Genomic DNA, 12,322 nt, shown 5'->3' on the forward strand with positions numbered 1-12,322 from the left:
ATTAGAGTACGGGTTTGATATAAATGCCAAATTTTATTTGTAATTTCCCATCCTTCGATAAAACATTGTGAATTAATTTATTCATGTCTAACTTCAATGTTCCTCTGTTTGCTTTCAGTACAAACATCACGACCAACAACACCACCACCAGCACCAACACCAACACCCACATCTGGTGTTTCTTCAGCCCAGTCTACGACTACTTCAACATCTGCTGAGAACAATGGTAAGAGAGCATGTTTGGTATCTTAAACCTTCTGCTGCAGAAGAGCAACAGGAGGACGAAGACGTTCACGTTTACATTTTAATATTTCAATTTGTGACAAATTTAAATTCCTCGGCACAGACACTTCTGGATGATAATGACGTGTGTCGACCTTTTTAAAAATATATATATATATATTTTTGTTGTTGTGTTGTTTATCTTGCAGGCGGCTCTTGGCACATCATTACTATGACTGCTCGTGTAGTTGTGCTACTGCTGGTGCCGTTTGTGCTCATTTTGTTCTTCATCTACAAACGTAAGAGAGTTGTTAACAAATCACAGAAGAGAAAACACAAAACCACATTTACAACATCACATCTTAAAGAGATGGGATGTGTCACACATACTGTATGACTTTTATTAGTGCCTAGACATGACCGCCTTATGTGTGAAGGTTGATTTTTTTCTGACTAGTTATCAGCACACAGTAGAAGGCTCCATACGTGATGATATGAGAGTGCATTAGTGCACATAGTATGATGGTTAACCTGCACATTTGTGAGGGCAGCATTAGCACTGAACTATATATATAAAGGATTTGGACCAACATATGTTGCCAAGTAGACATCGTCTTTTTCAGGGTTGACCTTAGTCAGTATTTTGCACATCATCAAATTTAGTTTCTATTTACATTTTATACAGCATGACAACTTTTTTAGAAATAGGGTTGTAGTTTCTGGGAATACACATAAGCAGTAATATAGATCTATTTTCAATGAATGGAAACAATACAAGTGCAACTCTGCTTTATACCTGGAAAGTACAGCAGGTACTAGTTGTAAACAAGGTAGATGGAGAGACAACTGGCTTTCTTCTTGTTTATTTCTTTTTTGTTCTCTTCCATCTTGTTCTGGCAGGATTCTCACATTCAAAAAACACAAGAAATGAAGCAGCGGCACAGAACATCAGAGAGGTTAGTGCATTAACCTGTGGCGCTGTGTGTGGTGGTACTGCATAGGTGATGCAGTATGCCAGTATTACTGACAGAACCTGCCATGACTACTCAGTCTTGAAAAATAGTCTAAACGTCGAATTGAGCTGTTAGGAATTAGTAGGAATGTCTCCTACATGACATAGAAATATATGAGCATAATGTAAAATAAATATAGAAATATGTTTGTATATTTTATTCGACCTTTAAGCTTTGAAATCAGTTACTCGTGGTTTGTACACATGCATTATTGTTTCACACTGCAGTAAAGGTGTTCCTAACTATACTATAATAAACACATTTTGTAAGGATAGTGTTTAATGTTAAGAATGTACGGGATTTGTTCAGACTGTATTTTTTATCCTTCCCTGGAAGGATTGTGACTACGAGGACGGAGAGGAGCACGTCCAGAACGGAAACTCAGGAAATGCCACTGCCAACTGCTCCACAGATCCCTCTGGCTCGCAGCGTTACTCTACAATCAACTTCCAGAAGCAGTGTGGCAATGGGGAGGCAGTGATCCTCAAACCCAGCTCGTCTGCCTGCGAATATTCAACTGTGAAGAATATTGGCTCTGTAGATGGAGTCACAAATGATGGGTGAGAGGCACTGACTAACTTATCACTGAGACCGTATATTATTATTATCAGATGATAAGTAAAAAGAAATGACGGTAAAGATGTTTGATGTTTCGATGTTTTACCTACCAACGTTACACAGTTTGACTAACAGTAACATTGCTCTAGGGATGGCAATACTCAACTGTCATTTGCTCAGTCCCTTATTTTGATCAAGACTGAACTATTTAATCAACTGTTTGATGAATTGTCATTAATTGTCTTCAAGACTATGAATCCCAATGTTTGTGATCCTCAGACATTTTTGGACACTTGACCAAAATGCAGCAGCTAGTCTTCTTACTGGTTTGAACAACAGCAAATTACAGCAGTTTTAGCTTCTCTTCACTAGCTTTCTGTTTCTTTTAGAATTGATTTTAAGATTTTATTGATCGCCTTTAAAGCACACCTGGGTCGGGCTCCTTGCTACATAGCAGACATGTTGACAACTCATGAGCCAGCCCGCAGCCTTAGGTCCTCAGGTGGATCCCTTCTGGCTGTTCCAAGGCTCAAAACTAAATGTGACCGAGCTTTTTCTATCAGAGCCTTTTAACTTTGGAGCGCCCTGTCTGAGGACATGAGACTCACAGAATCAGTGAATTCTTTTAAACCACTTCTTAAAACACATTTTAATAGACTTTCTTTATATGTGATGTTGTCTTTCTTCATTTTTTTTGTATTAATTCTTTTTAGCAATCATATGAATTCCTGTTAGGGAGTGACAGGTCAAAAATCAGTCACCCTAGATGTCTTGAGACCAAGTCCTATTTCTGCTTCAATCAGTCAAATTGTGTAAATCTTCAAGTAAAGATGCAGGATTCATCAAAGTTGACTGTAGATGAGCTTTATTATCTTCACAGACAAACAAAGCCAGAGTCTCCCACGGAAAGACTGATCTGTCTGTCCTCAATCATCTCCTTGTATACCCTCAAATGTTATTTACCCATCAAACCATTTTTTATCTTCCATCTATGACATAATGGTCCAACTCTCAAGTGCCTCCGGGGAACTTTGGGCATTTTTTCCTCCTTTCAGGCCATATCACCCTGTCGTTTTGCTATGCCTGTTTTGTAACGTCAGTTTCAGCCACTGTTCGACCTGCACCACTCCCGCACAGTCAGGCCTTGAGCCTGTCTTCTACATGCTACTTAGGCATCAAAAATGTTACAGCACTCAAAACACATCTTGACTTCCACATACTTTTGCTTGGTTCAACCTTCTTACCATAATGCTCATTACAAAAAATGATTATGTCAAACCAAACTTTATCTGTGCAGTCAGTTCCCTTGCCCCTCTACTTCAAACTATATATGTGTCAAAATAAGGATTATATATGTGTAAAGATAAGAATCACTCGAAAGCCAGAGAATTACATATGTGTTAAAATAAGGATTATATATGGGATCAAAAGATCAATCTTAGTTGTACACCTTGCAAATGTTTCTGTTTCTTCTTAAATGCATACATTTTTACACTAGAGGAGAAAGAATTATTTCATGATGATGGAATAGAGTGGACATGATTGCATGCTAAAACAATTATAACAGCACATGCATCTCCTCTTCTGTGTTCTTGTTGTATATACTGTATGCATTTTTGGTCATTTTATATGTCTTCAATAAAAAATCAGCTTTATTTTTGATATATTTCAATAAATTTGTTCTATTTTTGTTTACCTTTGCGTTCTATAATGTGTTTTTTAACAGACAAAACAGAAAGACTCCCTGACACTCAACAACCACAGCAGACCTCTCACACTTCCTCCTCAAAGTTTCACACTTCGATCAACAGAATGAGGAACTGTTAACGTTTCTGCAAAGTCACAAAATGTTGATGGTGAACATATCGGTCAAAGCTTAACTGATCTTAACATTTTGTTATCTCTGTAATATCAACTCATATGACTGAACCACTGATCACATTTTTTTTATGTTTAGGCACTTTAAATTATAAGGAGATCATGAATATTTAAAAATTGCACAGTGACTTGAGAAATAAGACATGTGTCAAAGAACCATCATACACCCTGACCACATCCCTGCAGCTTGTGTGTGTACATACACGCAGCACTTCTTGCACAGGACGAAAAGGCTTATTTTGCATTTATTAAAACTGTAAAGGTGTCAAATAACAACAGCTGACTTTGGTGAAGCTGACAGCAACTTTGATCTCACAACAGACTTAGAACTAATAAATAACACAGGCAAATATTGCAACAAAGATTTACTTTGACTCAAATCAAATCAGCTTCTCTGACTTCATAGGGGTCAAAGGTCAACACCTAGAATGTGAATAGTTACTGACAATAAATAACACAGAAACTATTTGGTGAAATCTGCACAGTTCATATCTTATTATGGACTGGGACATACCCAAAAGTGATGCTTAAATGCTGCATGATCACAGCAACATGCATCAAGTGTGATAGTTCATTTTGTTCATGATGACCAGGACTGTTATTATGTTGACTGACAGCAAGCTAGACCAATCGGTTCATGTACAAGCCTGTTAGAGTTGTGAGAAAAAATATCAGTGAGTGTGAAAGAAATATAGAGGTAGTCAGTAGACAGGAAGTGGATATGCATGGATAACTATTATATCATCTCAGGAGACTCTGCCGTGCAGATGCTGAAGATCAACCATCGAATAAACAGGGGCACTGACAGCTGAAGTAACAGAGTCACAATATTTTCACTGAGCATTTTCAAAATGAGGACTCTTCTTCTGCTTCTCCTCTCACTGATGACAGGTAAAACAATTATTACTGCCTGATTCCTGATACTAGATACTTAATAAATACATCATGTGGTGTAGTTTCAGCTACTTTTGCATTGGTCTCATTAACAGTCTTACTGATTCAAAATAAAACCAACAGGGTCAAAAATCAGTTCTTATTTAAATACAGATATTTTCTGCTTCTCACTGTGAATAATTCATCCAACGCGGCAGTGACACAACCTGTAGTCTGTTTATAAAAGGTCACTGCACAGGCAGTATTTGTGATTTCATGTAAATATGAAGCTATCAGGGCTTAATTTGATATAAAATATAGCCTGTTGATGAAAAATACAGGCAGTGATGTTTTTTTTTATTTCTTCATGCAAACATGGGTCGCTAATATTCAACAAATTCAACAAGAATTCAGACTTACCTAAAAGAAGAGGAAGTGAAAGTTACATACAGCTTTTCTTAGCCAGTTTTTTTTTTTAAACCCGCATGTTCAGGTGCAAGAGGAAACTCATGAATACTAATTAATTATATTTACATAATTACTGTCAGTAATAGTGGCAGAAATATTCTGGATCTGTTCTATATGTGAAGGTTAGAGCAGGATGATTAGTGTTGATACAGTTATAAAGTTGTTTTACAGTTTGTATGGTCTCATTCTCAACTTATCCGAGACTAATGGCCTGTATGCTGATAATCATGAGATGATGAAAAGTCTGGCCACACTTGGCTTAAAATGGCCGCCTTGCTATTATTATGATTATTATGACAGCCACATTTTTATATCTGCATTTACTATGTATTGGGCATTTGGGAGCAGTGGACACAAACTACAATATTTAATTATCACCTTTAACCCTTGTGTACCCCTCCAAAAAATGATGATGGATTACGCTTCATGCAAAACATGTTTTTTTCTATAAAGTACTATAAAAATATTCTATGTAAATATTTTTTTTCACTTACACAAGTAGTGTACTGTGTTTTTTTGCTGAAAACAGCTGCCTGATACTGCTTGAAATGACCCTGCTGAGCAAAAACAGCAAAATTATGCATAAAACAAAGAAGCACTGAGCTAAAAAAAAAAAAAAAGATAAACTGCTCGGTAGAGTTGGCTGTTGGCTTGAGCCTACAAGCAACCTTGTTCAAATATTGGTAGTCATATGATCTATTGTTTGCATAAAAATATTGATAAGTCAAATATAATCAAGACTGATCAGTTCAGATCATCACAGCTATAAAATAACACAGAGGGGTGGTTTTACTCAGCATTACTGTCATACAATGTCATAAAAGAAGTCCAAAACAGTTTCAACACAAAATAATTTCAAATACAGTTGATACTAGTTTAGACTACTGCAGCTCCAGGATTGTTTGAGTATCTGACATGATGTGAACTTTTGTCTGATCTACAGGTTGTGAGGCTGTGTCTAATGTGAAGGGATGCCGAGACGGATGGGTTGAATTCACCTGCAACTATCAAAGATCTGGTTTTACTTTAACTAAATCAGGACATACACTCATGGAAAGTTCTAAAAACAATGAGTGGGAAACCATCAACAGTGTTTCCCTGTACCGTGATACAAACAACAAAAAAGTCAGAGTGCTCATCAAAAACCTTAAACAAGAAGACTTTGAATCAGAATACCAGTGTAAAAAACAGGGGTCAAACTTCGACACAGTAAAACTGGACAAAGGTAAGAGACAAGTATTTTTAATAAACTCATGTAATGACTCAAATTTTCATAAACTATGTTTTTGATGCACATCAAGCCATAAACTGACGCAGCAGGTCATGTTTCAGTAGCCCAGAACAGACAAACTAAACACTGACTATTGGAGATAGAAACCAATCTGCCTCAGTGAACCAAACAAAGAACAAATTACAAGACATGCAGATATATTTGATAAGTGGACGAAGCACACTTTACTGTATATAGGTGAGATGACATGCATAGAACAGTAATCATGATAATTTATGTTTCATTTTTTTCTGTTTTAATCCCATAAAGTCATAACTGAAGTGTTTTTATCATGTACAATATGTCACCTATACTTTAGTATCTGGCCCAACGATGATTCAAAAAGATAATTTTCAGATATTCTTCACTCAGGCTGATCAGCTTTAGAGTTTCCTGATGGGCAGATAGCTTTAACCTTACGATTTTAACTAACTGCTGCTAACTGAATCTGCCATTAGTGAACAACAGGACCACGCTCAAGAGCAGGCTCGAGCACAACCTCCGACAGGGAATAATGTTACAGTGATTAACAGACTGTCCTGATGGAAGGATTACTAAGCAAACTTCTTACTGTCGCAGCTAACAGAACTGACTCAGCCACAGAATGCCAGCAGCCAAACCTGACAAGAAAACCACCTTGTAGGCTACTGTATTTGCTGCCAGACAGGCCACCTCTGGTTTCTGGGGGTTGTGATCAGTCAAGGGGCGGCTGTTTTCACTGGAAAGTAGATGCTAAGAATAGATGATAGCTGCACTGCATAGCGGTTGGTGTAGGCTTAACGAACACTCATTGCTATGAGTTACTATAAATGCTAATTAATGTTTGTGACAAGTACATGATAATTCTGGTTTTGAAGGCACTTAAGAAATAAAGTTTACTCCCTTACTTACAGTTTGCATCTTCAACTTTTTTTTTATATTTGCAGACAGAGGCTGCCAAGGACAATTCATTCAAACTGTGTACAGAACAGCTAAAACCACCATCACATGTAATTATCCAAGAAACAGAGACGAGTCCGATGTCCTGTTTCTCTGCAAAGAGAACAAAATCACCTGTGAGGACATCTTATCAACTGAATCTTCTCCAAAGTCAAGCGAGACATTCACTCTCACAAAAACCAACACAGGCTTCACCGTGTCCATCAGTAAAGTGTCCTCACATCATGCTGGTGTCTACTGGTGTGGAGTAAAGTCAAATGAAGGAAGTTACCGAGCTGGATTCAGAAAAATACCACGTTAAGTTGAGTTAAAGGTGAGTCTGACACATTTGATACTTTTAGGTTTGATTTACTCACACAAATAATTAAGGTGTATCTGAAATATGTTGTTGATACAGTCACTAACTAATTCTGTCGTCTGTCTTGTTAGATATTAGAATCTTCACAAGGTCTCTAACTACTGGACAGAATTTTACATACTGGTGTGCATATCCAGACCGTGCTCCGAAAAATAAATTCATCTGTAGGGGAAGATCCATCATATGTGAACCTCTAGTGAACGCCACGCAGCTCGGCAAGAAACACTGGGAGGTTTTCCATGGGGATGACAGAAGAGAGAAACATCACCATAACAGTGAGAGATAGTAACAACAGACGACACTGGGACATACTGGTGTTGAGCAGAAAGTACTGAAAACAAAAACCAGTAACCCCTTCTTCCACAGACTCTCGTGATTGTAGGTGATCATGTCATTTAATTAATTTTAATTTACTTATTAAGCTGGATTCAGAAATACAACTAAAAGTTAAGTGAGTCTGACACATTTGATACTTTAGGTTGGATTTACTCACACAAAATAATTAAGGTTATCTGAAGCATGGGTTATGCTCTCTTATAAAATGTTTGCTGGCATCAAAATAAAAGCTACGATAACTACTGATTACTGATCAACTTGTAGTTCATCTAATGAAGACGTGTTAATAATGAACTGTGTTTTGAGAATCATTAGTGTTGTTCATGCAACACTTGATCCAAAATAAATACAGACGAAGCAAATCAATGGCTTCCAAACTAAAACAGTTCATTCACAAGTTTATACAAAACTCAGTTAGACTCCCCGACTTCTGATCCCATTTTTAATTTTACTTAATTTAAACTTAGTGTTTGTCAAACTTTGTATTTCTTATTTTCTATACTGTAACTGTAATCTATATCAATTTTCAGGGCGTCCAACTAGTACCTCACCACATCGAACTATTCTACTTCTTCTGCTGTGTCCTACTACTACTACAACTACTGCATCTCATGAGACTGGTGGTGAGAGAAGCACTTTGTTTTCTGAAAGAGGTGACGGTTCTGGATGAGTTTTGTGTGTTATGATGGTTTAGGTCTGATCATCCTTTTGCTGTGTGGTTTTATCTCTGCAGGTGACTCTCGGTTAACAATCATTGCTGTAGTCGTCTGTGTAGCTCTGCTTGCACTTCTGCTTTTTCTGGTTCTCCTCTACAAACGTAAGACATTTCTTGAAGCAGTTTGCACACATGAAACACACATTCACACACTTATAAGCATACACCCTTTTACTTACTGGCAGTAAGTTCAGTTTATGTGTCACACACAGTCAGACAAGTAAAATCATATTAATGGATGAATGAGTAAATAAAAGAACAAACAGATCCAGATGACCTTTTCCGTGTGTGAAAATTGATTGGTCAGCGTCAGTGCATACTAATGTCTCTCTACACAAGGTCGTTGATAAATATTTTAAATAAAATACAGACGTCAACACATGTAACAAGTTATTTCCTCTCCTTTTTGTTTTGTTCATTTCTTTCTTACACCTCCTTCTTTGTCTTTGACAGGACGTGAACATACAAAAACACCAGGAATGAAGACGCCAGACGACACAACGAGGTCAGTGTGTGTGTTTGTATATTGTGCCAATGTTTGTCAGCATTGATGAAACAATTGGAATTGACTCATACATGCATGTGCCAGAGCCTCAGTGTTTGGGTTACACATTAACCTATATTTTAACAAACCAAATGTAATTTTTATCATGCCATGGTAGAATTCTTTGTCAGAATATAAGCATGTCTCACTCACTTTTCAGGTAAGTGCTCAAACTACCTAACGCTTGTTTATTATATGTTACTTTTCATCTTTCTTTCTTCTGAATAGCCAGTAGTATGTCTTGGCCTACATTCATACTATCAGCTCTCCACATTGTGCTTTAAAGCTAATGCAAGCAGGGCAACATGCTCACAATGACAATAAAGCTGTAAAGAACACGACATAGAAATATGAAGCAGCAATGTTTAGCAGGTGTAATGATTACATACTCATCATCTTTGATGTTAGATAAAAACACGTGTCACCATAGTGTAAAGACTGTAACTATGCTTGTGGTTACAACACATCTTAGAGGTTTTGTGTAGTATAACTATTTAGAATATGAAGTATACGTTCGCAGGGGTTTGTTGTAGCATTGTAACATTCTTTTTGGAGTAGACAGATTGTCTTCGCCTGGGCTGCGGAGGGTGTTCAAGAACACACAAAAGCTGAAAGAAAGTTGAACACGTTAAGGGCGGGACTGAGCACATGCTGATACAGCAGTTTTGATATATGCTATGCTAGTAGTTTTAGAAATCCCAGCACAAATAAATTAATAAACTGATCATGTGATCTTGATATTTTGTTTTATTGGAAGAGAATGAAAAACAGCTGGTAACATAATAGCCGATGTTTCGAGCATGAATCAGTTCCCTTCATGAACGGACTCGGGTTTCGTTTTCTGTGAAGACATTAAAGTTCTACTGCGATCAACTCTGAAGCTCTCCGGTGCCTTGAAGACTGAATTTTGGAACAAATGTTGCACGAGTCGGGACTCAACACCCAGACTTCTGATACACAACAATGCATTGTCTGAGAAACAGAAATGTCTATGCCCATCCATGTTGGTGTTAAGCTGCATCACTAGACAAGTAAAAACATGCAGGTGGTGCAAGAGGAAAAGTCACAGAATCATAACTGTCAGTAGGATTTATCCTCTGGGTAACAGGAATCTCTGTCTAAAGCATCAACGCACTTCATTCAATAATTAGTGAGATATTTTTGTTCGGACAAATGTGGTGGGCTGACGGACCAGCTTTGCCAGTTTAGTGTGTTTATGTCTTGATTACGTGATTATTAGTTTTGGGGGCAAACCAGATGATGTCAATCTGTCACTGGAAATCAAAATCCACAGCAGCCTTCTAACTATGTCATTTTGGGTCTTATGTACTAGGACTAGTATTAGGAATTAGTTTTAATCAAGATTGGAGATATTGTCATTAAAATTTTTGGAAAGTGTCCCAACATCAGTTTGAACTGGGCATGATTATGCAAGGACGTTTATCACACAATTAATTCTGCGAATCAATCATAAAAAAAATCAAAAAAGTCAGTTGTCCCACAAAACTCTCAATCAATCTGCCTGAAAGCCAGCCAGAGCTGAAAGAAACTGACATTTAGTGTAATAAATAAACTGATAGACTGACAGAAAAGGAAATATTCTTACACCTGCTTTCCTGATTAAACAGAAGAATACAACTGCACATCTTCTTTCTTTTACAAGGCTAAGATTTACTTCATTTCCTTGTCAAAACACACTCCAAACGTGACAAAAACAAAAGAAAATTTTCTTTTCAATTTTCTTTTTTAGCCTTTCTGCTATTTCAACAACCACCAACTCTGGTTTTCGTAATGTAAATCTTCAATTCACTGAGTTAGACGTGGAAATATTCTGGTAATATTACTGTTTTTGTCAAAGGAGTCTGGTCTGGTCAGTTTGCATACATAACAGCTTCAGTTCCATGTCAGAAAGGTCTGACAACAAAGTGAAGCTGTGAAAATGTTTTAAATATAGTGAACACTTAAACTGATGCTGATTTTTTTGCTCCCTGTCCACAGCAGTACATTGTTTCGCTTTCGTAATGAGGTAACTGTCGGCTACCTCATTACGAAAGCGAAATGTACTGCTGTCTTGAGAAATGATCTAAGCATCAACATAAGCTGTTCTTAACTAAGTTTTCTAATAGTTATGAGTGTTTATTTTTTCCACAGGTCTTCTGCTACTAGTATTATTAGTGCTGTTGTTAGGATTGCATATTGATGCTGTTTTTTTTTTTTTTTTCTGTTCTGGAAGGAGGCTGCCTACGCAGAGATACGGGAGCGCCCCCAGCTGCCAGATTCAGAAACTGCAGTGAAAACGATCTACACCACTGCCAACTTTCCCACAAACAGCTCTTCTGCCTCACACGACGACCCCAACACACACACCTACTCTACTGTGCAGGACACTTCACACCAACATCCCACCTACTCAACTGTCAATCACCCATCAGGATTTTCTGAAAACCCTTTCTATTCGACCGTCAACAACCCACAACACACTGAAAAGTCCTGACAGTTTTCACTTCATTCATTTCTGACTTTACAAATCACAGGACTCATGATATTATTTACTTTGTTTGATTCAAGGTTTAGACACAAGGAGTCACCAGTTCATCAACCACCGCCTCAAAAAGCACCGCAGAATTAAACCTCTGAATGATATTTGCTAAAAAAAGTTAATATGATGACAGTGTGTAAAAAATACATCATTTTATTCAATAATCTGGCAGACTTTCAGCAACTGTAGCTATTTCTGTTGTTGCTTTTGCTTTTTGCTGCACTGTGGTGTTATGGTCACCATCAGGCTTGATCCTTAAAACAGATAAAGTAATTATTGTAGGTGATTTTAACATTCATGTGGACAACCACAATGATAGTCTTAGTACTGCGTTTATCTCTCTATTAGACTCAATTGGCTTGTAAATAAACCGACTCATTGTCTGAACCACACTCTTGATCTTGTTCTTTCATATGGCATTGAAATTGATAATATAATAGTCTTCTCACAGAATCCTCTTCTGTCTGACCATTTTTTAATAACCTTTGAGTTCATACTACCGGACTATAAGCCTTTGTGTAGAAGCTTCTACAGCAGATGTTTATCTGATAGTGCTGTAGCCAAATTTAAGGAAGTGATTCCTTCAGCATTGAATCAAATGCCATGTCT

At 37.3% G+C, this 12,322-nt stretch overlaps 3 protein-coding genes and 2 long non-coding RNA genes across 17 annotated transcripts in view; 4 read left to right on the forward strand and 1 right to left on the reverse strand.

The window, feature by feature from the left end:
• Window positions 1-12,322, reverse strand: part of angpt4 (angiopoietin 4) — a 158,404-nt gene that overhangs the window by 76,619 nt on the left and 69,463 nt on the right. The gene's annotated exons all lie outside the window — the stretch shown is intronic.
• LOC113744035 (uncharacterized) overlaps window positions 1-12,322 on the forward strand; it is a 42,890-nt gene that overhangs the window by 10,228 nt on the left and 20,340 nt on the right. The window contains exons 6-7 of one of the 3 annotated variants that reach the window (XM_027279257.1): window positions 11,408-11,716; window positions 11,751-11,940. In XM_027279257.1, coding sequence (XP_027135058.1) covers window positions 11,408-11,668 — 261 coding nt within the window. In that variant the 3' untranslated portion in view covers window positions 11,669-11,716; window positions 11,751-11,940. Of the gene's footprint in view, window positions 1-11,407; window positions 11,717-11,743; window positions 11,941-12,322 lie in introns of those variants that run through there. The other 2 variants (XM_027279256.1, XM_027279255.1) reach the window with 2 other exon arrangements.
• On the forward strand, window positions 3,800-7,938 carry LOC109140334 (uncharacterized). Its single transcript, XM_027279261.1, has 4 exons — window positions 3,800-4,562; window positions 5,956-6,237; window positions 7,209-7,534; window positions 7,651-7,938. The coding sequence occupies exons 1-3, from the start codon at window positions 4,523-4,525 to the stop codon at window positions 7,520-7,522; spliced, it is 636 nt and encodes a 211-aa protein (XP_027135062.1). The 5' UTR covers window positions 3,800-4,522; the 3' UTR covers window positions 7,523-7,534; window positions 7,651-7,938.
• Window positions 8,344-9,111, forward strand: LOC113745851 (uncharacterized). The gene is made up of 3 exons (XR_003462456.1): window positions 8,344-8,538; window positions 8,649-8,732; window positions 9,084-9,111. It is a non-coding gene; the product is annotated as an uncharacterized LOC113745851 (long non-coding RNA).
• On the forward strand, window positions 9,470-10,578 carry LOC113745850 (uncharacterized). Its single transcript, XR_003462455.1, has 2 exons — window positions 9,470-9,546; window positions 9,961-10,578. It is a non-coding gene; the product is annotated as an uncharacterized LOC113745850 (long non-coding RNA).

Source organism: Larimichthys crocea, chromosome VI, assembly GCF_000972845.2.
Source record: "Larimichthys crocea isolate SSNF chromosome VI, L_crocea_2.0, whole genome shotgun sequence".
In the NCBI taxonomy this organism is placed as follows: Eukaryota; Metazoa; Chordata; class Actinopteri; family Sciaenidae; genus Larimichthys; species Larimichthys crocea.